The 27,645-nt window shown below is 41.0% G+C and overlaps 3 protein-coding genes across 3 annotated transcripts in view; 1 reads left to right on the top strand and 2 right to left on the bottom strand.

Annotated features, from left to right (window-relative positions):
- Positions 1–4,893, top strand: part of uba7 (ubiquitin-like modifier activating enzyme 7) — a 33,747-nt gene extending 28,854 nt beyond the window's left edge. Inside the window, exons 22-24 of the mRNA XM_061070470.1 lie at positions 1,286–1,387; positions 2,687–2,769; positions 3,808–4,893. Of these exons, the coding sequence (XP_060926453.1) occupies positions 1,286–1,387; positions 2,687–2,769; positions 3,808–3,940 (318 nt within the window). The 3' untranslated portion in view covers positions 3,941–4,893. The remainder of the gene's footprint in view (positions 1–1,285; positions 1,388–2,686; positions 2,770–3,807) is intronic.
- Positions 4,894–5,295: 402 nt separating this feature from the next.
- inka1b (inka box actin regulator 1b) lies at positions 5,296–7,595 on the bottom strand. The gene is made up of 2 exons (XM_061070287.1): positions 7,416–7,595; positions 5,296–6,295 (listed from the first exon to the last, which is right to left on the bottom strand). Exons 1-2 carry the CDS (start codon positions 7,416–7,418, stop codon positions 5,384–5,386), a joined length of 915 nt encoding a protein of 304 aa, XP_060926270.1. The 5' UTR covers positions 7,419–7,595; the 3' UTR covers positions 5,296–5,383.
- Positions 7,596–9,176: 1,581 nt separating this feature from the next.
- Positions 9,177–27,645, bottom strand: part of LOC133000431 (guanine nucleotide-binding protein G(i) subunit alpha-2) — a 33,143-nt gene continuing 14,674 nt past the window's right edge. The window contains exons 2-9 of the mRNA XM_061070369.1: positions 22,641–22,683; positions 20,238–20,379; positions 16,834–16,994; positions 13,398–13,526; positions 11,720–11,849; positions 11,113–11,266; positions 10,771–10,963; positions 9,177–10,287 (exon numbers count right to left, since the gene is read on the bottom strand). Of these exons, the coding sequence (XP_060926352.1) occupies positions 10,773–10,963; positions 11,113–11,266; positions 11,720–11,849; positions 13,398–13,526; positions 16,834–16,994; positions 20,238–20,379; positions 22,641–22,683 (950 nt within the window). The 3' untranslated portion in view covers positions 9,177–10,287; positions 10,771–10,772. The remainder of the gene's footprint in view (positions 10,288–10,770; positions 10,964–11,112; positions 11,267–11,719; positions 11,850–13,397; positions 13,527–16,833; positions 16,995–20,237; positions 20,380–22,640; positions 22,684–27,645) is intronic.

The raw sequence follows: 27,645 nt of genomic DNA, 5'->3' as shown, positions 1-27,645 counted from the left end.
TCATGTGTGTTGTACCCATGTGTGGAATATCAGGTTTACGGTAAACATGTGGCCTCATGTACTGATATCTATGTAGATGTACAAACAGCAGTGTCTTGTGTTGCAGGGGTGGATTGATGTGTCTGGGTGTCAGGACTTTGTATTCTGTTTCAGGGGTCAAAGGTTGATCCTGAGTTGCTGTCGGGTCATCCATCCTAATCTCTGATCTCATGAGGGTTATGGGGAGACAGTGGAGCCCGAGGCAGGAGAAAGAAACACGCTATGTGTGTGTACATGTGTAATTATCTGAATAAATGACTTTCATTATTCAGACTCACAAGACTCTGATCACATTTCTCTTGTCATAAGGTCTGGACATGTCAAATGCATTCCAGCTACTGACTTTAAACACTTTAATGTTTTCACGTGATGCATCCTTTTGAATTCGATGATCCTCAACTTCTTCTCAAAGCACCATTGGGTCGATATATCTAGTTTTTATTGAAATATCTTAAGAGTTAAGAGATTGATTTTTTCAACTACGATGAATTTAGTGACTTTTGTGACCTCTTTTAATCACAAGGTCCGTTTTTCTGTTTGATCAGTGCTTTCATTTAAGACCAAATAACTGCACATTTACTTTAAACTCATCTTTTTCATTAAATCCATGCATGTATAAAGACGGTTGGGTTGCTATTATAATAAGAGAAGCCATATGTCAATGAGAGGTTCTTTTGGCCCGTAGTTATCCGTGTTTCAAAAATGGAGGGGGTAAGAGAACTGTTACCGTCTCACCTCTAAGTGAAGAAAGAGGGCAATACAAGACACATGGTGCAATCAGGGGACTCTCTAACAAAGACCTCAATGAGAGGAAATGCCCCCACAAAGCTTCACCTCTTGAAATAGACTCTGGCAAGGTGTGTGGAAATACCCCTACGTTGTTATTTCACTGCCTGGAGCAACACATACTCAGTTAGATTTTCTCAAGTTTTCTCAAGTCGCACTATTATCATCTGCCCCGGAATACACAAATACTGACGTGGATTTTTTTCTCTTGTATAGAACTGATTAGGTCTCAAAGATAGAAAAACATATATGAGGAAGCCCCCTCTTGACCTCATGGCAGCTTGTTGGGGTCTCTGCTGCAGTGATGAAAAGTCCAGTCGCTCTGTCCTGGATTATCCTGCGCCTTTGTTGTGGACCCACACATTCACATCCCTTCACAGCAAGTCATACTTCATCTGTCAACCTTGTGGTGATAATGTGTGTGTGTGTTTGCTGGTGGATGTGTCGTGTCTATCGGCAGGTCGCAGGAGAGCCGTACACCCTGTGGGATGGCTTCCTGGTTGAGGGCAGAGGAGGCAATCAGCCGGAAATGACCTTGGATGATCTGATCCAGTATATCAAGGTACGACCTCCTCATTCCTTTCACACAGGAAACACACAATTTCTTCACACCCTGTGTTACTGAGTGCAGATTTGATTCTTTTCTTAAACTTGTTCACCTTCTTCCAGTGCACACAATGCCTATTGTTTGAATTGGCTGACCGCTTCACACCTATCACACCTACTATTTACATCCAAAGGACTGTTTTCTAACAACAAGAGAGTGGACATTCCAAAATGTCCAACTTTTCCTTTAAGGCTCTTACTTCTTACTTATCTTATACCCCTTCCTCTAACCCTGATCCTTAGACTACATCCATACCACTACGTTTTTGTTTCGAAATAAAATTACCTCTGACCACTAAAACGTTCTGGCTCCATATCAGTTTTTCCTCCCTCTACTAACATGCCTTAAAACGTATATAAAGTGAGCACTCATGTAAACTAAGCATGAACATGTGTGTAAACAGAAAAAAAAGTTGCAGAAAGAGCAAAGCTACCAACGAGAAGCAGCTCTGGTGAAAAGTTAAATATATAATTTATCTGCACAGCAGCTGGGAGCAGAGACAACAGGGTCAGAAAGAATTTGATAATTCATGTTGTGGTCAGCACACTTCACAGCTTTTCCAAACTACGTTTTAAGTGACTCTAAAACCCTGGAGTAGTGTTGTCGCCAGCAGCAGAGTTGATCGGATTTCAAACGAAAATAGAGTAAAATGGATGTGGCCAAAAAAACCTAGATTTTAAATTAATTAAAATAGATTAGTAGATAAGTATGTTAATACTATTCAATGTAAAAAACTAAAGCTAATTTCATGTTTCCATTTTCCTGATTTCAGCTGTGGAGGATAAATCCATACTTGCTTCTAAGTTGTTTTATATTTCTTTATCTTATCACTTGTTATAAAAAAAACATGTTTGCTCTGCAGGAAAGTGTCTCTATAATATGATAAAAGTTAAACCTGCAGCAGAAATGTCTGAGAACATGACTCCCAGTCTTCTTTATGCATGCACGCTCTTGCTGAAAAGATATTTGGTCTATTGATTCTTCCAAGGAGGCAAAAGGAAAATAAATTGGCAAGTGTTCTTATTTGCTCTGGGTTTCGTTTAACCTTCGACTGTCCGGCTTCCCCATGGTTTGTTTGCAGAGACACAGCAGAGCTTCCTGAACTGCTGAAGTTGTTCTAGGCCACAGGTCATAAGCAGAGTTTAGCTATCATTGTAAAAATCTCTTCAGCATAACGCATGCAGGCAATACTTGTAAAGCCTTGCTATGTTTATGTTGCACTGCAAACTAATGGAATAATTTGCCTTTGTACAGGTCAAATACAGCTTGACCATCTGCTGCCTCTTCTACGGAAAAGCTCTCTTATACAGTGGGCAAGAGGAGAGGCTTCAGCTGAGGTATGTCCACTCAAGATAAAGATACAGAAACAATGTTGCATGTACAGTCAGTAGCTATACATGGCCACACCACTACATACACACAAACAACAACAGTTAGCAGCGTCCGATTGTTTGTTTAGAGGCTAATGGCAGGATGAGGTGTTTCCTGAGAGCCGGTGAGGAGAGAGCCTGTTGACACACTCACACGCTTCACCCAACACTGATGATGGAGTCTGCTCCTCCTCAGGTTTCCCTCTGTTTGTTGAGGGAAAAGAGCTAAAGAGTTAAATTAGGTGTCGAGCATTTTTTGCTCCTGCATCGGAGAGGCCACGCTGTTCAGGCCTGTCCGATGCTGCAGCACATTAAAGACACGCTTCATAAGCTCTGCAGTGTTTGAAATGAGTCTGGATTTGTGAGCTTGGAACGTGCGCCCTCGGGGAAGTTTCGATTCCAGGAGGAGGGAGAAAATAAATCAAATTTAAACTTTAGAGTTCAGAGATAATAGATTACTGGGTAATTAGAAATGTTAGATTTTTTTTTAGTTAAACCTTGCTGTGAGGTCTTCCTGTCGGTCTTGAAACAGACTGTGCATGTCCTGTCCTCTTCCTGACGGTGGGGTCCCTGGGGAGCTGGAGCTGCAGTCGGATGGAGTTGCAGGCGGGGGGGCAGAGTGCTGTGGACAGCAGCTCGTACATGACAAATGTCCTCTCCAGTACACACTTCCTGTGCAGTCGCCCGGCCCCTTGTTTCCTTTGTTTGGCCACTGTAGGGTGAATGTAGAACTTCGACACTGAGATCACATGTGAAAAAAATCTTTACAGAGTAAGAACACAATTATTCTCTGCTCTTACTATTGTTAGCAATTCTGATGATAAGGAAAAAGTCAACGTTGCTTTAGTCTCTAATGATTTGTAAAAAAAAACACTTCCTGCTCGGATGGTTTGTGTTGAACTGACCCCCAAAAAACTAGTGTTCCTATTCATCATAATAAAGAACTGTGTCATCAATGGTGAGGCTCATAATGTGTTTTCATGAGATTTACTTGTTTTGTTGCAGTGTGTCTGACGTGGTGAGGAAGGTGACTAAAGCAGACGTCCCTCCACACGTGCAGATGCTGGAGTTGGTCCCCTCGTTTGCTGAGGACGAGGACTGTGAGGAAGTCCCTCCCATCAGGTACCTGCTCCTGTGAGGCCGTCCACAACGAGGATCCACGAGGATCCAGTGGAAAGCAGACTTAACACTCCTGTGACTTCATATCACTTAAAAACGAGATTTGTTGCCATTGCTGTCGTCTTCCTATTCATTTTACGCAATACTCCTCAAACAAGCTTTGAATAATTGCACTGTGATCACTTTTACTGTTCCGAAACTTTGATTATGAGATGTGAATAATTACACACTCCAATCCGTTGTTATCTTTTTAATCAAATTCCCACTGTCAAATCTGTAGAGGTTAATGCCCAGTTCCTCATTTTAGGCTTTTCTGTCCCATTTACTATTTGCTAAAAGAGGAACCACTGCCATCGCTGACGTCCTTAGCGATATTAACAGAAAGTCTTGTTTACTAAGGCTTGGTTTTCGTTTACATGTGTCTTTGGAGAAGTCACGCTAAGAGCTTGTGGAGATGCCAAGGCATATGGATTAGATGATCAGATGATCTGGCACTGGTGGAGCAGTGCTGGACCCCTTCTGAGGTGTAATTCAGGTCAGGCGGAGCTTGATGTTAGAGGACCGGGCAGCTGGCACAGTAGGTTCAGTGCTTCGATGGTTCACGGGCCTTTTGCCATCTGGACACAGCTGCCCTGTTTAAATCCTCCTGCAAACAACACGTGTACACATCCCCTGCCTCGCTCCCTCCCTCCATTAAGAAACCCTGACCTGCTCAGATACTGTGCTCATCTTCAAGGATCCTTTTTCCATCCTCACGTGTTTTTTTTCCATGTCCCATAACACAGTTTGTTTCACTTCACACCCACAAAACATTGTGTTGTTGTGTTTTATTTCCTCTGCTGTCTCAGTTGGCTGTTTTGAAATCATGTCATTAAGGACCGTTGCTGTAATTATCACTGGATGGATGGTTCTGGATGCTATTTGTGATTAAATTATTTAAGAACCACTAAGAAATAAACGTGTGGAACCGTGTGTCAGCATGCGTCATTAATACACCTCGCTACCTCATGGTTTTAATTGTTCAGTTCACCAGTTACGTTTTCAGCTATCTTCCTATTTTTATTCTCATTTTCCAATGCTTTTGTTATTGTTTTTTTGATAACTGAGTTAAACTATTAAGAGTAATTATACGATTATTTTTTTTCCTAATTACTTATAAGGCTCAAAAGATAAGACAAAGGGATCAATAGCAGACAGGTGCAGTTATTTACGTAGCATTTTAGGTCTAAAAAGAAGCTTTGATTAGTGTTATCAAGAGGAAAGAAAGTGTCAGATGTCTGATAATTAGATAAGATAATTCGATCTTAACAGCATCAAGTAGGAACAGAACTCGTTTTCATTAAATTCACAAAGAAACCTTTTATTCCACGTGAATCAACATTATGGTCAAATACAAGTTAAGAAAATAGAAGCATCTTATTTTAATTTCTGTTTAAGTAGTAGTCCGTAGGTACAGTCTTGCTCAAATGTATCCAATGATGTCATTGCATATGATGGGTTGTCGGCTGCCCGTCTTCATGAGAGCGGTGAACTTGTAGAAGTCAGAGTCCAGTTGATGCAGTCCTGTGTGGGACTGGTGAAAGAAAGGTTTGAGAGACTGGACTCCCACAGGGCAGGACATCCTCTTGGGAGCCTCTGCAGCTCGGCTCAACCTGGAAGAGTCTGCAGGCCGTGGCTTCACCTCCACACCTTTAGACATCCCTGACAGTCTCTTGCGCATGTTGTCCAAAATGTCTTTGGCGTGGCGCCTCGGTTTCATTTGCGTTGGCTCGGGACACTCTGGAAGGTCCATCCAGTTCTTTATGAGGTCCGCAAAGCTGTTGTCACCCAGAACGAGGGGCTGCCTGTTCCTGCTGCGACTCAGCAGCGAGGTCGTCCAGTCCTCCTGGTCGCTGGCCTCAAACGAGGTCCAGCGCTCCAGGCAAGCGTCCGAGGTGGATTTAGGACGGATGCGGGAAGAGGGTCCTCTGTTTGTGCGGAGGCAGGCCGAGGAGGAGACTCGCACGTTTCTGGTCCTCCTCAACACCACTCCTTCATCGTGCCAAGAAGCCTCAGAGTAACCCGAGTCAAAGTCCACACTCTTCTCACTGCTGGGAGAGCCCTGTGCCAGTCGTTCATGCTCCTGCTGCTCATCCTCCTCTTCCAGTGGGCCGGCCAGGCAGCAGGCAGAGTCATATGTGCTGGCATCAGATACCCGTAGTTTTGAAAGTCGCTCCTGCCGGGCTCTTTGCTTGCATAGGCGCGATGCGGCTAGGGACCGGACACACGGTTCACTCAGGGGCCTTGGCCTGCTTATCTGCTTCAGGTCCTGCAAGGATCTCATCATGTACTGCACCTGGTCCCGGAGGCAGTCAGTGGAATCTCCTAAACACAGCTTCACAACGACACAGACACAAAGACTTAGTGGTGCAGGCAGAGTTTAAATGAAGTCTGTATTTAAAAGAACATATCTGCAGTAAGAGAAGTTTTACAGCAGAGAACAGAGCAGTTAGTCTGTCGAGAGGCCTGAGCAGTTCCTTGTTCTATTTACAGAACTGGGCCAAGGAGATTTTTACCAGCTGAGATCACTGCTCTATGACCATATAACAAGTGAGGCATTCCATGCAAACCTCAGAGCAGCTTTATGGAGACCATCCCATGCAAGTATGATCCCGGAGAATGAAACAAGCCTTTGCTCCGAGAACAGGATGCACATTTGATTCTGGGGAAAACGTTGCTTGCCTCCTTAAGCTTGAGAGGAAGTTTGAACAGAATGAGAGCTGAATCATGGAGGAGTGCAGAGGCTCGCTTATCCCCTCCACACTCCCCTAACTCACAGGATGTTGAGTGGTCTGTATTATAGAGCAGGAAATGACAGCAACATTGTGGAATTACACAACGGCCGTGTCCTATTTATGAATCATATAACTTTCCAACTTTCCGATTAGCAGAAATGAGTGTGTATTTTATGAGTTACTACAGTAAATGTAAAGTTTGTTGAGCCTCCTCGCCTGGCCACAGTTTAGGGCCCGGGGGGGTAAAAGACACCACAATGCCATGATGTTATCACAGCTGTGGGTGCTGGACCATTTGGCCCCTGAGGGAGACTTATCTGACACACAGAGACATCCACAGTGGGACGCTGCTTCTTTTAAAATGTCCTGTTCTCCTTGGCTGCTTCACACAGTGGGGAGCAGTGAGTCACTCAGATGTACACAGTTTGCTTTACATTAACTGGGACATGGGGGGTTAGAATCACAATATTATTACAATTTCCCTCCGGGGACAAATAAAGTTGTTTTGAATTTGAATTCTACTTAAATAAAAAAATGTTTAACACTGACTAAGGAAAGGGAATTAAGAAGAAATGTTGTTAAAAAAATCTAACTAGTGCAAATAGATAGATACATATACAAAACTACTTTATTGCAGAATACTGAGCAATGATCAAGTATTCACATTAAATAATCTACTGCAGTGCATCAACAAAACTGTTCAAATATATAAATACATACCATTTCCTGTGAGGTAATAACTGCAGTGAAGTTCAGGATCCGGTCAGTTTCACGGTGGCTTCTCCTCTTTTTAAAAGAGTTTAAAAGTACTTCTGAATTTGTTTAAAAATGAAATCGCATCCCTTTGAGCAGCTCCACAAGTTTCCAGATGTTCAGAGGAGAAGTTTCTCTCCTCGAGTATTTTCTCCACTGAACCAGATGAGGGTCTGTCAGCGGACTTTGGCGATGATGAGCTTTTCTCTCCAGCGAATCAGCGCAGCGCGTCACTGGCTCAGCCAATGACAAAGCGCCTGGAACAAGATACCGCCCCCACGTGTAATTACAGCGGTTATCACTTTGTGGTTTCCTGTGAGACTCCACATCTGGAGCTGGGCCATTCTTTACCTTCTTATTCTATCAGTACATAAACGAACAAAGCACATTTTTAACAGTTTTACCTTCCATATCCAGTGTTCAAATTGAATACGAGTAACTCAGGATGATAACTGTATTCAATAGGGTCAAATTAGTACACTTTAATCAGCAACTCTCAATATGAATTCCTATGGGCTGTGCAGGTTGAGTCTAAACTGCCACTTCAATAAAAATGATCCTAAACAAACGCTGTGATTGTGCAGCTCTGCAGACATGTAGATCCACGGAAATCTACATATCGCCACCTTGTGGATGTTTGCAAACAGGACTCACCTTATTACCATTATCCACTGAATATAAACCTCTTCACACCTCTGACTTCAGTCTGGGAGATGAATACCAGTCATTCACTGCTGTTTTAGTGGCCACTTTGAGATGCAAACAAGCTGCTGGGGGCTGGAGGGAAGAGCTCATTTCATTTGGAGATGAGCAGAACATTCACCTCCTCACCTCACCCTCTTTTTGATGTGGATAACACTTTGTATTGTAATTCAGCCGAGTACAGTGGTCAAAGAAAAGCACAGGGGCTTAAGTCAAATTACCAAAACAAGTAGAGAACAAAACACTCCAATATGAGATAGATAGGACGGATAGATATATAGACCTCAGAATGCATTCTGGAATGTTCATGAATCAAACCTTCAGGTAAGTGAACAACACTCTCTACCTCCTGAAAAGAAGATAGATTAGATTAGATAGATAGTTGGATAGATGGATAGAAAGATAGATAGATAAATAGATAGATAGATAGATAGATAGATAGATAGATAGATAGATAGATAGATAGATAGATAGATAGATAGATAGATAGATAGATAGATAGATAGATAGATAGATAGATAGATAGATAGATAGATAGATAGATAGATAGATAGATAGATAGATAGATAGATAGATAGATAGATAGATAGATAGATAGATAGATAGATAGATAGATAGATAGATAGATAGATAGATAGATAGATAGATAGATAGATAGATAGATAGATGATAGATAGCAGACTGGAATGTTCATGAATCAAACCGCCGACCTTCTGGTAAGTGAACAACAACCAGCCCCTTGATGGATGGATATAAATATGCAGTGATTAACTCAGTTGTGCACATTTGGAAAGGATAGTTGGGTTTGACTTGGGGGATTACGACATCAGATACTTCCACTGATCGTTTAGAACCCTGTGCTTCTCTATCAGAGCTGTGGTCCACACTCATTCACTTAATCAGTACCAACACATTTCTATATAACTCTCTTTCTACAGTTGATCTATTAGGTTCCAACATCGAGGAAGAGAAATTATATGTTGTTACGGTATTTTCTTTTGACACAACACACTGCAGAATACAACATCATGTGACCAAACTTTATTTACATTTAACAATATCAATGAACAGTTTTCCTTTGTTTGTCTGAGTGTTGTGGTGCTTTTTTTCAAAGAATGGCTCGTGTGAATCAAAGTGGAGTAGAAATAGCCCTAATTGTCACTATGAAGATAGCATGTCTCTAAAGAACAAGTGTAAACAGATATCAAGGCACAGACATATGGAAAAAGACTTGGAATGAAACAAAGATTACAGAACAATTCATATTAGGAACAGACAGAAGCATTTAAAAATCTTGCAGATATCTTAAACGTGACACTTAACCTTTTTCTGTTTTTTGTTTCTTTAAAGAAGTTACTCAGGAATGTTATTCAGTTTGTGGGGGTTACAGGCTAATCTATGGACAGTCATGCAGAACAATGCACTAGAGTATATGTGAGAACATTGATTCTGTGTAAACATCGTACAAAAAAAAAGATTTTCCCTTTGTCCATATTTCATTCTCCATGCGTGTTAGTTTTTTTCTAAAAATAAGCTCTGTGCAGTCAAAAGGTTCATAAAATGCCAACGCTAGTTAACATAAGTTAATGTGATTTTTTTTTATAAAAAGTTGTTTTTGTACTTTATCCTATTACTGAACTTCAAAAACAAACAGTTAAATAAAATGAAACTTAAATCTTTCAACTACAATATAAATCTGAATAGAAAAAATGAGACTAGTGGCTCTCAAACTGCTCCTCAAAGGCTCAGGAAGAAAAATACATACATTTTACTGTATTTGTATTTGCCAGAATTAAATAATGTTACTGTTATTATTATACATTTTACTTCCAAAAGTTATTTTCCACTTAAACCAATCAGCTCATATAATTAATTATAAATCAAATATTTTGGGTGAGTGCCTGGACTGTTGCAATAAGGGGATTCTTGGGAAAAGGTACTCAGTGTGTTTATATATATAAAATGTATCATAAGCCATAAATAATAATAAAACAATACACAATGTGATGGTAGCAGGTCAGTGATTGTTGAAGTTCTTTCACCTGTCCCCTTTAGGAATCAAGTCTATTCGGGTTTTCATTATGAAAAGCGGTAATTATCTCATGGCTGTTGCAGTCTCATGCAGTCAGGCATCGTCCTGCAGAAACAGAAAGAAGCAAACGCAACAGAATTATAGGAAAAACAATATAATATAGAAAAAAGTGCTGTTGTTTCATTCTTTTAATGTATAAGAACTTTAATTTGTGTTAGTTCTGCTCGATCTGGTCCCGAAGCAGCAATCACAGCAAATCGCCTCGACCACAATGAGTTTACATTTTACTTGCCAAACACAAACTAATGTAATTAGTTGTTTAGAATGTGAGACAAGCTTTATTAGAAAGTGCATTTCAGAGACTGAATCTGACCTGAAGATCTAATTTGAGTTGAAAGTTTAATTTCAGCTCAGACCAAAAAGATCAGTGTCACCATCACCACAGTCTGTTTACAGCTCATCCCACAGAGTGCGTTATTTTTACCCATTTACCGATGAACAAAGCTATGAGATTTAGATGCATAATGAAAACAGTTAAACAAATCATCCAGCAGCATGCCCACCCTCCCTGTCATCCCTCCATCGTACCTTTAGAAAAGACCACAGTCTTTCAGGTTGTTCTTAATAATGACGTCGGTGACGGCGTCGAAGACAAACTGCACGTTCTTGGTGTCAGTGGCACAGGTGAAGTGGGTGTAGATCTCCTTGGTGTCTTTCTTCTTGTTCAGGTCCTCGAACCTGGTCTGAATGTAACTGGCGGCTTCGTCAAACTTGTTGGCTCCTGGATGAAACAGTTTGGAGAGACAAGGAGGTGAGGTCACATTGTGTTAAGTTGTGATTTATTTTGTGAGCCGATACAAAGCAGACTGTCTGTAGTTTTACTTCAGGTGTTTACTACTGTATACTGTCTGTGTTCTATTCTCTCCGTACCTGTGTACTCTGGGAAGCAGATGGCGAGAGGGCTGCTAGTGATCTTCTCCTCAAAGAGATCCTTCTTGTTGAGGAAGAGGATGATGGAGGTCTCGGTGAACCACTTGTTGTTGCAGATGGAGTCAAACAGCTTCATGCTCTCATGCATTCGATTCTAAAGAGAAGAAACATTAGTGGTGGCTAATGACCACGCATCCGAGCTGCCACCAGGGGACAACGTTGTTTCATGTTTTAAATGTGAGGAATAACCAGCGGAGGGCGAGTTCCTCAGGGCTTTGTTAGGCTGTGTCTCTCCTGAGCACTTGTGTTAAAATCATAAACTCATTGACGAATTGGGGTCAAATGCTTCAAGTAACTTGAAAAATTATCTATTAGCACTTTTATTACATAATTGCACTCAGCTGTAAATCTACCGTTAAGCCCAGATGAGCCAATTTCACAACCTGGAGCTCCCTATTATTAAGCCATAATAAGGAGTCATAATGCCGTACAACCTAAACTACCTCATAGTGACAATGAGCCAAATTATACAGCTTGCAAAATTCACTGAAGCACATGAAGAAACATAAGGCACATGAGACGACAGCTTCTTATTCTATTTTTTTACCATCTCCTCATCCTCAGCCAGCACCAGGTCGTAAGCACTCAGTGCAACGCAGAAGATGATGGCTGTGACTCCTTCAAAACAGTGGATCCACTTCTTTCTCTCTGAGCGCTGGCCCCCCACATCAAACATCCTGCAAGGGGGACGAAGCAGAGGGGACGTGATGTGAGGGTGTGTGTGTGTTTGTGTGTGTGTGCGGAGGTCGACAGTGAGAGACAGTAAGGTGGAGCTGATGGAGAGCAGTTGAAGAGAAGAGGAAGGAGAAGAAAGTCGGGGTGACATTCTATCACTGGGCGAACATTAAGTTTTCATGAGCCAGCTTTCAGAATAAATGGGCTGGAGAAGTGTCCATCAGATATCGTATGAAAGATTCCGGGGTCAGCGCTGACTTCAAGAGGCAGACCTCTGTATTCAGAGCAAAGCACTGTCTAATGGTGAAGCCGAGAGCTGAGATCGAAGCTGTTAGATGTGTGAGTAGAACCCGACACGGCTGAGGTGATAATATAGTCGAACACATCCAGAGCAGATGCCATCCTTTGATGCTACACACAACAAATAGGAGGTGTCAGTGAAGTCACAATCTGTTCAGGTTAGCGGGTGCCAATGAAGCACCGTCCTGATGAATCTAAATGACACCACTGGCAGAAGATGGCATTTCTTTGTATCTGTTACTGTTTCCTGTCCGTACTTATTATGAGAAACAGGGACCGAGTTATAAAAATGTGACTTTCTACTTATTGATTTTTCTCCATGAATTATTCAGGCCAAATACGGAGGCTCTGACAGAGGGTAAATATCAGAGAGTTTATCAGGAAACAGGTCACACCAGAGCCATGTGGCTCTAAGTGCTTTTATTTCTTTGCTTGTATCATTCTTTTCAGAAAAGATTGAAATACAATAAAACAGAGCATGATTTACTGAGGGAAAATTTTGTGCATAAAACTGTTTCATTCAGAAGAAAGAACCAAATGTACTTGGAAGAATAAATTACTTTATTCTGGTAATATTATGACTTTATTCTGGTAATATAATGCTCAGTACTAGTACTCTGTGCTTCTGGGTCTTTACATCTAATCTTAAATAAATCACTTACTTCTATTAATAGATACATGTATACATCTGTGACTAACCCATACATGAGTGCTCAGGCTGGGTCGGGGCATGTTTTATGTAAGATCCACAGAGCTGAGCCACTGGGGGACACACTCGGATGATAGCAGCAAATAAAGTTCTTCCTCTTCTTGAGTGAGAGCTCGATGGCCACGTCTGATTTGTTTATACAGCTTTCGGCGCAATCATGATAATTAGCCGTTTGATTGCTGGGGTAAATTGGCTTCTGAGTTGCTGAGTTGCACATTTCATGGCTGGAGGGTCAGTCGCTGCTTGATTTAATCCTCAAAATGAAACTTTTAAGCAAGTCACTCTGCTACTTTAATATCTAATGTAGAATACTGCTCTTCCACAGCAGCATTTAATTGAGTGTTTTGCTTTGTTTCACGAACTGTTGTTGATTTACTGACAAATTGTATTTTTGTATGTATCCGTTTTAACACTTAAAGCGATGATCGGTGGTGAGTGAGCCCTCGGGAGACATGTTAGCACGTTTTTCATTCATTTATTGGCTTCAAAAAGACCTGAAGTCCATTGACGATGATATGATGTGAGTGCCCTTTGACCTTACTTGAAGTGCAGCTCCTTGAAAGTGAAGTGAGTCTCCACAATGCCTGTGGTCTTGACCCGAGTTCGCAGCACATCCTGCTGGCTGGGGATATAATCTGATTTAGCTATCCTCTCCAGGTCGTTCAGGTAACTGAGAGAGAGGGAGAAAGAGGGAGAGAGAGAGAGAGAGAGAGAGAGAGAGAGAGAGAGAGACAGAGAGAGAGAGAGAGAGAGAGAGAGAGAGAGAGAGAGAGAGAGAGAGAGAGAGAGAGAGAGAGAGAGAGAGAAAGAGAGAAAGAGAGAGATAACATAAACACGCAGGTCACTAATGCACTTGTGGTGCATGAACATTAAAATCAACCCGCATTTTACTGAACTGCATTCAACTGAAGTAAACTCGTTTGTGACACTTCCGGCGGAGTGACTCATATCGTGCTGCATTAAACGACTCCGCTTGCAGCATTTCATTAGACTGTTTAAGGGCCTTTTAAAGAACCGCACATTGGTTGTCAACTCATCTGCGGATGGAGATAACATCGTCGAGCGGCGATAGTGAACCCTACAAAAGCTGCATTCTAAAATCCACTGTAAAGCTCCATGAAGCCATTTAGGAAGCGGTGGATCTGGCCGATAATTGTCTGTAGATTCATTACTACAGGAGACCTCTCGCACATTCTTGAATTATTCTATAAATATCATGGATTAATCATTATTCTTACTGTATATATTGTTGTTTTATATTGTTGTTTATATTGTTGTTTCATGTCTGATTGTTGTTTTATGTACAGTGCACCAACCACACCAAGGCAATTTCCTGTATGTGCAAATATATTTGGCAAATAAAATAATTCTGATTCGGATTAGATGACAGTGCCATAGAGACTAGTAGACAGACGCTGAAGCATAGCAAGCTAACACAGGAACTGAGAGGTGTTGATGGCTGAATTCTCAATGAAGTTTGCATTGCAGCAAATATTTATTATATTTTTGGTGACAACAAAAATCATGTATTACTTAAATACCACACTGGTGAAATACTCGTCTTTGAATTTCATGAGTAGATGCACTGAATTGAGAAAATATAAAGAAATCTAATTACAGACTCATGACTTTAGTAGTCAGTGATACTATTGGTTTTGGCTCATACACATTATCATATGCCTGTATGGCCTCCTAACACATGCAAGATATTGCAGGCAGTCATCCCCACTCATAGCTAATATTTAGCTTATATATACATGCATTTACTGCTGCTTATTTACTGCCTCTAAAGGCAACATAATATTTTATCTCAATCAATCAATCACTCAATCAACAAAAATGTATTATTTGTCTCCCAGGGCTTAACAAGGTGCGACATCCTCTGCCCTTATCTGCTGTATTGAGGCCATGCATGGTTCCGTGTTTGATATGCTGCAGTTAATTATTACCAGATGAAATAGCCTGCTGCTATCAAGGGACTGTGCTGAGTTTCAATATGTCCATTTTATTTCACTACATATTAGATCTCCAGCTAGAGCAATAACTGTAAGGCTCGGAATACCAGCAATGTTTTCATACATATTTAATCGCCTTTTTTGTCTCTGCTGTGTTTGGTGCACTGTGTCTGCTGTGGGGGGGTGACATGATGTCCGAGCGTGGATGCCAAGTATCAATATTGCATTTTCTCATCACCCCATGAACCAGTAGTACTATGTTCTGTCCTTAGTGGTGGGATTTTTATAGCAACATGCATATTCTTTACCAATTTGCTTTACTTTTGTAAATTGTTGCATTGGTATTAGTGACAACCCAGATTATTTGTTGTTCCCTCTATGATGTATTTAAATACAATAATCAAATACTTCAGCAGATTTGTCTTTTTTACACATAAGATCATTTTACATTATAGAAAAATTGTAAGCCTTTTGTAAGGTCTTCACAGAACATAGATGCAAGTTAAAATTCACACTAAGGAAAAAAACATGTTTATGTTCATGCACTTTCAGTCTTTCACCTCTTGTCTTTTCTCCGTTTGCACTGACAGACTGTCGGTCAGTAGGGGAGAGTGCAAGCAGTTTCACCATGCCTGACACAGCTTGCCCCACTTGCTCAACATTACATCATCAACAAAGGCCAGCTGGGAGCTTTAGTGGTACGGCCAACCTACGCCTCACAGAGAGACATATATCCAGCATCTCAGTGGAAGTGGCATTCGCGTGAGTCACGTCCACATATTAATAATAAATAGTTGGCTGGAAAAACTGGAAGACTTGACGTGAAGAGGTAGAATTATTTAATTATTGAGTCCAAGTGAATGTTGGTGCCAGATGAAATAACATTCTCTAAAAGCGAACTTCAGAGAGAGTCCAAAAAATGCGTTTTGTGAAATCACAGCTGCCTTGACCTTTGACTGACATAATTTAATCAGTTCTTCATTAAGTCGAACTGAAGCTTTGCACCAAATTTGGAGAAATTCTCTTCAGATGTCTCGTGCGAGAGGATTGAGGGATGGACTTTTCTGTCTGACACTGCGCCAATCACACAAATCAAACATTACAGACTTTGCAAATCAGTGAAATAAAAACAATCAGGCTATTCCAAAAAAAGGCTGATCTCTTGTGGCTTTTGCTAAATCACATAGTTAAGTTTACTTGGGGTAAAGTTGACTTGAGTCTCATTTCGTCATCTTCTGTTCTCTGCTTATCAGCTTACAGCGTCAAATAATCAAACCCAGACAGGGGGAAGTAATCGTTAAATGAAAGTTATTGGACACTCCAGTCTCCACAGCCCCCTGGAGAAGACGGGTTTCTCACTGCAGCTCGCATGAGAGAAGCTGACAGGGCTCCACCACTAAATCCATCAAAACACTCCTAATGGCCCTATTATGCATCCATATGTGTGTGTGTGTGTGTGTGAGCTAGGGATGTGCAGACTGTATATGCAGAACGGCCCCATCCAAAACCATCCGCTTCACTTGATTAAATGTGAGTTACAAGCAGGACTGAAGGATCAGATTGATGCACATGCATCCTGTGGATTTGTGGTTTCCCCACATTTACATTTATAGTGGGTTAACACAGAGTGGCAGCCTAAATATTACACAAGTGAGTCAGACATTGAAAATAATACATTTCACCAGGCTTGAATATGAATAGAATAGGACTGTTTTAATCTCAATGTACAAGAGAAGGTAGTACAACAGAATACTTTAAACCCCATAGATACTGACAGGCCTGAAAATGCATATGCAAGCTGTGTCTTCTGAATATTAAAAAAACAAACTTTAAAATCTGACTTATACACAACCAATAAAACAGGACTAATACATACTTGAAAAAGAAAAGAGGATACATGCGAGTCACTGCACAGAATGAATATTGCACTTGATAATAATGTAACTACATATCCCAGTATATGGTTGTTGTGAATTGGTAGAATGGCCCAGAGAAAGAACAAAAGCACAAAGTCACACTCACTATGCTGCAGAGTCGTTGAGTTGGTATTCTCGCGACCTTGCAAAGCAGCCCTGGATCCCGTTGTCGCCCCACAGTCGCCTGATCACACTGGCCAGGTCGCCGGGGAGCAGGCCCTGCTCCTCGGCTGCTGCAGACAGGGCAAAGAGCTGCTGGGCATCGTCCTGCAGGAGGTGATAAGGACACAGGACTGGGTTGTAGAAGAGAATAACTGCTGAACATACATGTTAGCTGTGAAAAAACTCAAATGATAAAACAGAATACGTAAAATATTTGTCATTAGAGCAAATGACTAACTAACTTCTGCATCATATGTTAAACAGAGTGAAAATTAACACAGAAAATACAGTTTTCCTTATGTGATCCGACAACATTGAAAGAATCTTCCCGGCTTTTAGTAAAAAAAAAATTTGGACGTGTTTACTGTGTCTCTGAACTTCTGCCAAGAAAGCAGCTTGTGATAGCAGCAATAGAATGTGATGATTGCGATGATGATATCACATAAACCTACGAAACACTGAGCAGCTCCGAGCGTATACGAGATAGGTGAGATACGTTGGTCTGACTCGAGGAGGTGATAACAGACTGTGGTTGGATTTCTTGATGTTTGTCACCCTGCTTGCTTCTCTCTTTTTTCTTTTTTCCTGTTTGCATGAAGTCAATCGTCTTCTCTGAGTTTATGCATGTTGATGTACAAAAGTAGTAATTCGTTTTTGGTTTTCTATACGCTTTAACATCTTTTCATATTGGAAACACAATCTAACTGTGTGTGTTTATCATATTTGAGAAGAAATGCATTTTTGCAGTTCTGCATTGCTGTTGTTTTTATTGTGGTTTAATAATGTGTTTTATTTTAGCAGGATTTGCTTGGATGGATTATGACAAGTGAGCTTAAACACCACAAATGAAACAGTTATTTTTTCAAGTTTAACTGTTGGATTATATAACAATGAATCTCTGCATGGGAATGTGACGTATTAGCTGGAACCCATGTTGCTCCATTTACCAAACCAAACAGAAAAAACCCTGTATAATGTGTGAATGTGCATGTGTTGATTTGATGTACATTTTCGTGTTTGTGTCTGTGCGTGTGTGTGTGTGTGTGTGTGTGTGTGTGTGTGTGTGTGTGTGTGGATTTCTGAAGGGCTGCTGTGTGCAAGTACGGGCAGGCTATCACACTAATTGCCATGTGTGGGAGTCTGTGAGAGTATCGTCACGTACACGCGGCCATTTGACAGATCTGTCAGTGAGAGAAATAAAAAAACATCTCTCTCCATCCCGCTCTAATGACCACAACAGAGTCCTCAATCCCACTGCAGATACAGAAGCAGACAGAGACGGGATTCACTGTTCATCACGGTGACACACACTCCTCCACAGGAGCAGGTTAAGGCGCTGTTAGACCTGGTGGCAGCTTGTTCATTGGCTGATAAGTTTTGTGATAAGTGTTCACAGGGAGAAGAGGGATGCTGGAGCTCTGCCTGAAGCTGTGACTTGTTGTGGTTGATGGTGGTGATTGTCTTGATGCATGTGTGTGTGTGTGTGTGTGTGTGTGTGTGTTTGTGTGTGTGTGTGTGTGTGTGTGTGTGTGTGTGTGTGTGTGTGTTCTGTTTCTTAATGAATACTCTGATGAGCCTTGTGAGTGTGTTTTAATTAGAGCTGCTGATAAAAGCAAATTAAACGTTGACCCTTAACCCTTAATAGGAGAGGTGGTGGACTAGTGGCAGAAACTTGGACTATGGGCAGAAAAGGTCTCTGGTTCGACTCCACGGAGAAACAACAAAAAGACGAACCTGGATTGATCTGTTAAAAAATTCAAGAGGATTCTCCCTACCCTATCTAGTGCCCCTGAGCAAGGCACCTTACTCCCCTTACATCTGCTACCCGGGCGCCGTACACGGCTGCTCACTGCTCTGTGTCTCTGGCACCAGATGGGTTAAAAGCAGAGGTTAAATATCCCCTTGCATGAGTGTGCCTGTGCATGTCTGTGCATGTGTGTGGGATAATAAAATGTATCTTAATCTTAAGCCAGATTTGGACGAAATTGTCCCAAATCCCACAGATATTCACTTTATGATGATATCAAACAAAGAACAACTTCTAATAAAGACTGTGGAATGTTTTTCTCTGTAAGGCGCTGCAGTTTGTTTCCATTCTTGTACAGCGCATCTACAGTTTAACAAGGACAGATTTTCAAGTTAGATAAAATGGCTATGGCTAAACCACAATGTCGACAGTGTAATGGTGTTTTCCAAATCAAGTCAAAACTTGCCAATTAGCCTACTGTTTACAAGTTAGAAAGAGGAAGTCTAGAGAAAGAAAGAAAGAAAAACATGTGATGTAGACTTGAGATACTAAAGACCAGACAAACCTGGGCCACTTGTGAGGACCCCAACTTTAAAACAATAAATTAATTTGTCCTTGCTGATGCTGCAGAAGGCGACTGGCAAAGGAAATGCGCTGCTAAAATGTGCTTATGTGAATGAATCAATCCCAAACAGCATCCCTGGCCTATCTGCTGATGCTGCTATTGTTATATGCACACACTCAGCCTCTTTCACAACTGTTGAGAAAAGAGCAGAGCAAAGATGGAGGAGGCGAAGTGGGTGAGACCAGGACAGTTTCCCTGCAGGTTACGAGGACGTGGAGAGAGAACCATTACACCGTGTTCTTGTTTGTTCTAACAACCGCAGCTCAAGCAGTGGTGAAAAAAGGCTCCTGTGAACAGGTGAATGCCGAAATCACAGGATGCTGCCTTTGCCAGCTTGCCAGAGTTATTGACTGAACATGAACTGCTGAGAGGCGGCAAGGCAGGAGAAATAGAATTGGTTTCCTAGAGGCGTCGCGGCCTTGACATGGTCTTTGTTCACTGGGTTATGCTCGAACGTGGAGGTGAGGGAAGAAAATGTTTGTAGTAAGAGATCGAGACAGAAGGACAAGTGAAATGGATGGTGCAGCTTCACAAAAAAAAAGGTAAACTATTGCGATCCCAATTCTGTACAAGCATAAATCTTGGTAACTACACCAGATACACAACAGAAAGGAGAAGTAAAAAACACAGGCTTTGCTTTATTGTGGCCTGATCTGTTCCCAATTATTCTGCTTTTTCACACAATGATGACGGTTTTATGGTTTAAGCTTTCTGACATACCTCTTCATATTTGCAATAGTATGACATTTGCAGGTCTGTATGCCATCATGCATGTTGAGAGTTTGTATCTTGTACATAAATGAAGCCCTGGTCTCTACAGTTTGTCTTGTAATGAGAGTGTGACATTTTCTTCCTGCATGTGGTCAAATCAAGATCAGATGATGGTAATACCACATAGCACATAGATGTAGTAATATACAGAAATGTACTTATAACAGATATTTTGTGTTTTCTTCTGTTTGTGTGTGCATCTTACCGCTCTGGATGGGTTAATGTAGTCTATCTTGAGACTGACCATTGCCTTAACAATGGCCATAATGGATTGGATGGTGTTACTGTAAACCACCGCCCGGTACTGCTTACACTCGTCTTCTGAGTAGCCATCTTCATGGATGATCCTGAGAATAGCAAACATCATGCATCATTTAATAAAGTCTACACATTGAACCTTCATTCACAAATGTTTTGGAGACCATCAATTACCAATTGAAAAATAAATTTGTCTCTGGGGGTAACGGACCATATTTTGGGGCCTCAGGTGCAGACAGCAGATATTTAGGCCTTTTACACCTTTTATCAGGTATAACTGCAGATAAATTAAAAAGCCGATAGCTGCTAATTTTCAGTCAATGTGTTTTTTGTCTTTCTTGCTCTTCACTGTTTTCCTGCAGGCAACCAGAGCCTTCTCAAACCTGATTGGTAAAAGTAGAAGCAGGAACCAGAAGGCTTACAACCGTCATATCTTGTCCATTGTCCACAGATTCTGTATATTCACATGCAAAATATGTTTATACTCCACTAAGTGCACCAGTTGATGACATTCCTCAACACATCAAGCATTAAGAGTAACATAAAAATCTACACTGTTATAAATGAAGAGATATACAAACAGTAATAACTTAACATATATAATTATCGGTAACACATTCTGGTGTCAAAGCTGTAAGGAAGCTTTTATGAACAATCCTTAACGTGTCTTATCAAGAAACAGTCCCCTGTGAGAAGGCTGTGTAGGATGATGCAGTGGGGTTAACACACATTCAAACTGCCTCAAGTCTGCAGCATGCGTTTGATGCAGTATCCTCAGTTTACCTCTTGCAATATCATTATAGCTCTGGACCTGAGCGGGGAGGGAGCTCGGCGTCTGTGCATGTACCAGAGTGCATCCTACCATGAGATTGTAAATCATCCAGGCTGTAGAGGGAAGTGAGACCCCCCCTGCGTGAATTGTTAAGTGAACAGCCTGCCACCTTTAACAGTGCGTTGATGTATATGATAATGAAGTAATTTAGCAAAAACATAATTTCCTAAATTGGAGGTGTTTGTTATGTTTTCCTAACTGTTACTTCTATGATGTCTCGTTTATGCAGGATGCTTTGATGTGTTGTGTTACATGAGGCCTGTGTTGTGAGTGTTTCTGGCTCGTGGGCTGATTTATCTGTACATGTTAATAACCTGGCTTCAGGAGCGACAGACTGTTCCTTCTCCAAACTCATAAAAAATAGATTCAATGCCTGGCTAGCCCAGAGGAATGTGAATAATTAAGCCATTTGGGGTTCAGTGTGTGTGTGTGTGTGTGTGCGTGCGTGTGTGTTTGAGAACAGGAATTACAATATTTTCTGTTATTGTACTAGGAGCAGTAAATGGCAATACCAAAGGCCATGCAGTGCCCTATAAACCACATAGAATCATATTTATCTTATCTAATGATCACTTTGTTACTGTTGTAAACTACTGAGCCAAACCCTCTGATTGAATCTGCCTGAGTGTCAGTGCCAAAGCTCTTGGCTTCACCTCCACTGATTTTCAGGCTCTCTAATAACTATTGATAGCACATTATCTTCAGTTATAGATAAAAAAACAAAACAAGAACATTTGAAACACAACTTGACAGGTGTGTTATTCCTTTAGCTTCCTCAAAAGTTCTCATCACAATTTATCAAAACCAGAATGGCCACAATGTGGCCAGTGCAGTTTCAGTTTACATACATTTGTCTTTGTAGACTCATGTAAGGTCACTTTATATGACCTACTTAACCTTAGACCACTTTTTATCCGATTCCAAATGATAAATGGACAAATTTAAAGAACTTCTCTAATGGAAGACTTAAGATATCTTGTTCATGTGCGTGTATCATGCCTTTACTTTTGACCCTTGAACACCAAAATGTAATCAGCTAATTCGTGGAACTAAGAGAACATTTGTGTCAAATTTGAAAGGACTATCTTGAGGCGATCTTAAGCTAACACGTTCACAAGGCAAAGATGGCAAGTTCATCGTGACTCTGACCTTTTTGTATGATCACAATAAACCTGACCTTTGAGCATCAAAATCATGTCAAGTCAAACTTGAGTCCAAGTGAACACTTGCACCAAATTTGAAAGAATTCCTTGGAGGTGTTCCTGAGATTTTGCGTACACAAGTCAAAAGTTGTCGGAGGTCAAATTGTTCATAAGTACAATGCAAATGGCCATTGGCTTTCGATGTTGAGAGGCATAAAAAACATGTATTTCTCACTATGTGGTTGCGTGTCAACAGATGTGGTCATGTTGGGCTTTTACCATGTTGTCCCGCCCAACAAAAGTTCCTGTGAGGGAGAGGATTCATTTTTTAAAATAATAATAAAAATATTTTTAAAAGTATATTTTGGTAACTTACTTCATCTGCTTTACAATGGTGCTCTTCCCAGACTCGCCTGCACCTGTTGGAACATCAGAACATTGACACGTTACAGAGGAAACTGGTGAACTGCATGTTGCTGTTGCTTTGTGATGGCCTATGTGAGCGGAATACTGGCGAACGAGCAGGGACTCTTCCTGCTGTGAAAACATGAGTGACCCAGAGATGACCTGGCACGAACATCACATTCTGTCCTCTGGGTCGTCTGGTTTATTTATGTATCCATTTTGAGGACATTATGTACAGATATGCATGAAGAACTCCCCCGAATAATTTCAATGTTTTTCTGGCAGAGGAAGGGTGCAGTGAAAACCCGTTATTTCATGGCTCATAATTATTTCATGCTACAATGATGCCAATTGTTCTCGACTCATGGTACATATATTGACAAAAGATGATTTGAAGTTGGCTCTAATGGTTCAATCTTATAAATATACATTTTAAAGACAGCCACTGGTTGCCATTCACTTCACTCCCCTCTGAACAATCACCTTGCAGACACTTCAGGTAGAAAATAAATGATTTTAGAAATAAATTACATGATCTGTAAACTGGTCGCACAGAAAAATAATATGTGCAGTCAGAAAGCAGAATGTGGTTTGTTAACTGTAAAGTCAAGACACATGTAAGACCAAGAACAGCCCGAGTTATGTAGATTCAAAATAAATAATTAAAGACCCATTAAAGATTAAAAATTAGACAGCCAAGCAAATTTTTTTTAAATAAAGTACCATACAGCAAAGTTGACGTTCCCACAATGCACAAAACTGTTTTCTGCTTGTTAGGGAATAAACCGTACAATCATAAATAGGGCGAGCTGTGCTCTGACACCGTTGTCATCTTGTTGCAATGAATAAGTTTGAGAGTTGGACAAGTCTGTTGTGCTGCTTGGACCCTGCCACCAAGCACTGTCCCATCATGCCACCTGACCCAGCCTTGCCAAAAAACATTAGCCTTGCCTGGAGCCGACAGAGCGAGTGGGACTGTCACCCCCTACCCCCCCATCCCACGCTGTCAACATTCATCATATTCAGACACGTCTAGCACTTTCTGAGTGAGAAGAACCCACAGCACAGGGAGGGGTGTAAGAGTAACGTCTGAGGCTATGTTCGCCATCATAAGAGCCGTCACTCATGTTTTCCTGCTTGATTTCAGTGTTTGTTTGTCGGCTTTTGTATTACCCAGAAACTTCTTGATGGATAACCAACAAACTTGGAGGAATGTCTTATGGGTGACCTTTTTCTTCCACTTCCTTTAACATTTCGAGATATGGTGTTTGGATGTTTTCACCGCTTTCCCAGTATGTAGAAAATGTAAAATTTTACCTATTTAGGGGATTGAGAGGTATGAGTGCAAGCAATTTGATGTAGATTGATTGAATTTGAAGGAACTGTTGGAGGTATGCATTACATCATATGAACAAAAAATTCTAGTATAATGTGAACAGTTGATATAAATACAACATTAGATTTATGTTCTGTTTTAGAAAAAAGGTACTGTAGGTGGTGGAAAGTGGAATATGTGTTTCTCTGTGGACTCACACAGGCATGAAGGTCACCTTCCTGACTCTAGAATAACACTCATCCATTAATATTTCAAGCCCAAAGGGAGGTGAACACGTGTGAACAGCAGCGAAAAAAGAGCATCCTCATCCTTCACTCTCAAGGTGTTTGTAGGAGAAGTGGCCAGTGCTGGTGTCTGACCACTTTAGAGTTGCCTTTGGATTTGACAGTAACAGACCATCCAATCTCTTACTCTGTATTCATATTGAGCTTTTCTAGTCTTGATGAGCACTCAAGCACTTTACAATTGCCATTCACTCATTTAAACAGTGCATGTATGGGCAGCACTTTTTTCTCTTTGAGGGGCATTTGGGGGTTTAGATACTTTGGCATGCGGATAGGGAAGAATAGGCTTGCACCATCAACCTTCTGTTTAGAGGACGACCGCTCTACCCCCTCAGCCACAGCCGTCCACAGCAGAAAAAACAGTGCTCTGTAAAACATATTTTTTATTTATCTTGTGGGTGCAACTAATCATTTAAAATTTCAGGTGAAAATACACAGATTCTACACACTGCACTGTAACTAGCTTGGTGATACTATGAAAATGATGGACGTATTTGGGATCCAATATGGGAAACGTGATTCAAATCTTAAGTTGGTAAACATTATTCACAAACAGGGAGAACGTTAATTTATCCCAGTGAGACACCACCAGTCAACTGTCTCATCATTAATGCAGGTACAAACATCTCTGACAGTAAAAATCCTGCTTAATCATCAGGGGATAAAGTGCTTCTGCACAGGATTAATCAATCTGCACAGAGCTGGATATCAACCCAGTGTTTATTTGCCAATAAAATGGCTGGATGCATAATTGATTTCAACAACTGTCTCATGTGGAGCTCAGGTATCTACAGTTTGTATATCCGTGAACTCAGCAGGTAGGAACTAGTTCTGCTATTACAGATTAATGTGCAGTATATTCTCGATGAGCAGTTCCGTCGTACATGAGGCGCTGTGAGTTGAAGCAGTAATAAAGGACTGATCAGAATCACAAAGACCCCTCTGTGTGCTGCGCTGGCAGAGCAGACAGGCTCTTTCTTCTTACCGCAGAGAACCAGAATCATTTTCTGGCAACAAGGAGACGGTGCCACCCCCTCTTTCTGTTTCTTCAACCACAACTATTCATAACTGCTCCCGAGTTGGTTTTCAGGGAGCGCCAGTACACACAGCAAAGATAAAAACATGATTTGTAACAAGAGCATCACAACTGGCCGGGCTGCAGGAAACATAACCATTTCTCTCAAAACAGCCCATACTCTCACAGGCCCCCTCAGAGTGATGACAACTTGGCTGCGGTCTCACTGCTGATGACACAAAGTCCATTCATGGCCCGGTGAGACATCCTGATCTCAGCAAACACACAAGCATGGAGTTCATCAACCACGCGTCTTCATCTACACTCAGAGATTTGCCGATACTGAAATTCTTCTGATACTGACATAAACGGTGAGTCGGGCAGCGGCGAGGTCGCAAATCTATTCATCAATCTGATACCACGTCTTTAAAGTAGATAAGCTGCACCCAGATAAAACTGCCTATCTACCAATGAGCTGTTGTGCTATTCAGTAACTAGAGCGCGAACAAGATTTCCGGTAGTCTAGTGTTAACCGGAGCTTGCTAAAATATCAGCAATTTGGCAATATTTCTTACTGAAATGTCCCACAGGTAAAACGTTTGACATGTATTGTATAAAGAGGGCCGGTTCTACTTAAAAGGTTTTATCTTTTTAAACTGTGGCTGCACTTTTACAGCCTTTTAAAGGAAGTAATTCTTGTGTGCTCTTATCTGTGTTCTTTTTTAGTTATGACTGTCAAGATAATAAAATATGGCATTGATTCTCTGTGTGTATTTGTTTTTCAAACCTGAGCCAGGCCATAAAATAATGACACCAATCATCATTTCCATGCAGGGTTGGTATACAGCAGATCAAATACGTTATATCAACTGACATGCAAAGTTAGTAAAAAATGCAAAAAAGTAAGGAAAACATGTAAATCATTTATTTTGTCAGCTTCTTTAATATGAATATTTGTTGCATTTTACTTCATAGATAATACCTGGTTTGAAGAGTTGGTCCACCAAAACAAAGAATTTGAAGATGCATTCTTCGGGCTATCACATATTTAGTTTTTGTTACTTTCAAATACCAATTCTATAAAAAGTTAGGTTAGACATAAAAATACGAAATGTTTCGACCTGCAACAACAATACAAACCACCTTAAGGCCCTTTTATCACCCTGTGCAATTACTTATCTTCAGGTAAGTTCTGGTATGTGACAGAGTAGTCGTCTACATCCTCCCCAGTCCAGCCATTGGACAAAAACTGAGACTTGTTCCTCTGTTGGAACGCAAAAAAAACCCTATATCAGTGATACTTGCCTTCCTACTGGATTTCGTTCATTTGCTTTAATTATGAGCTTGAGGCCAAGATTAGTCACATCATGAACTTCCTGAGAAGAGACAGTACAACAGGGAGAAGGTGAAAAGTTTTACTACCGGTGTAGCTCATCTGGCACAGATTCCCTTTGGAAAAGCTGTCACACCAGCACTTAACCCCAGTGACACTGGGGAGAGACCGACCAACATTTATTTAAATAAACCCCCAAAAATGTGTCAGTGATGTGGGTACTGGTGAGGAGAAAATAGTGGGATGAAGACTACCGCGATCACGAATTTGAATAGCAGTTTGCAGATAAATACAGAGTTTGACATGGAATCTGTGATGGAGGCTTAATATTCAGTGTGTAGAATATGTGTAGGAGTGAGCAGAATTCAAGTGCTGCAGTGCAGAGGGAACATCGACAGGCAACCGTTCGTTTTGTTCTCGCTTTCTGCATCACTTCACTGTCAGCACATCGGCAATTAGTTAAAACACGAGTTAACTACATGCAACAGCAGATCTGAGTAACAGGCAGAGTGGATTCTTAAACTCTCACTTCAGTGAAGACCTCCCCACCATGCCCCACTTACTTACCTATAATGACTTCCCTGGACACTTCTGTTATCATGGCGTTTCAAGCAGACTAAGTGTAGCACTTTAAGTTTTATGCTTTTGATCCTGAGATGTGTCTAAGAAGGGGGAGTAAAGATTCTGCAGATCCATGGTTTGAGATTCACAATCTAGGTTCAACATTTGCTACTTTGCACTGAACTAATAAATTCAAGCTGATAGGGTTACGCTTTACAGGTGTCTGGTTATAGGCCTGCATCAAATTATAAAACGTTGGCCTGATAATAGAAGACAAATAAGGGAAAGAAGTCGATTCTGTTACGATTCTGCGCATATTTACTGCTGAAGAGGAGAAAAAACTCAGCAGAGGATTTTTGAAATGACAAACACACAAATATGAATTTTCAAACACAAGCGACTTAAAAAATTCCCTCTGCTATTTCAGCCCAACACAAGAGCGTCCTC

The sequence above is a fragment of the Limanda limanda genome, chromosome 4 (genome assembly GCF_963576545.1).
Source record: "Limanda limanda chromosome 4, fLimLim1.1, whole genome shotgun sequence".
Lineage (NCBI taxonomy): Eukaryota > Metazoa > Chordata > Actinopteri > Pleuronectiformes > Pleuronectidae > Limanda > Limanda limanda.
This window is presented reverse-complemented; position numbering and strand designations above follow the sequence as displayed.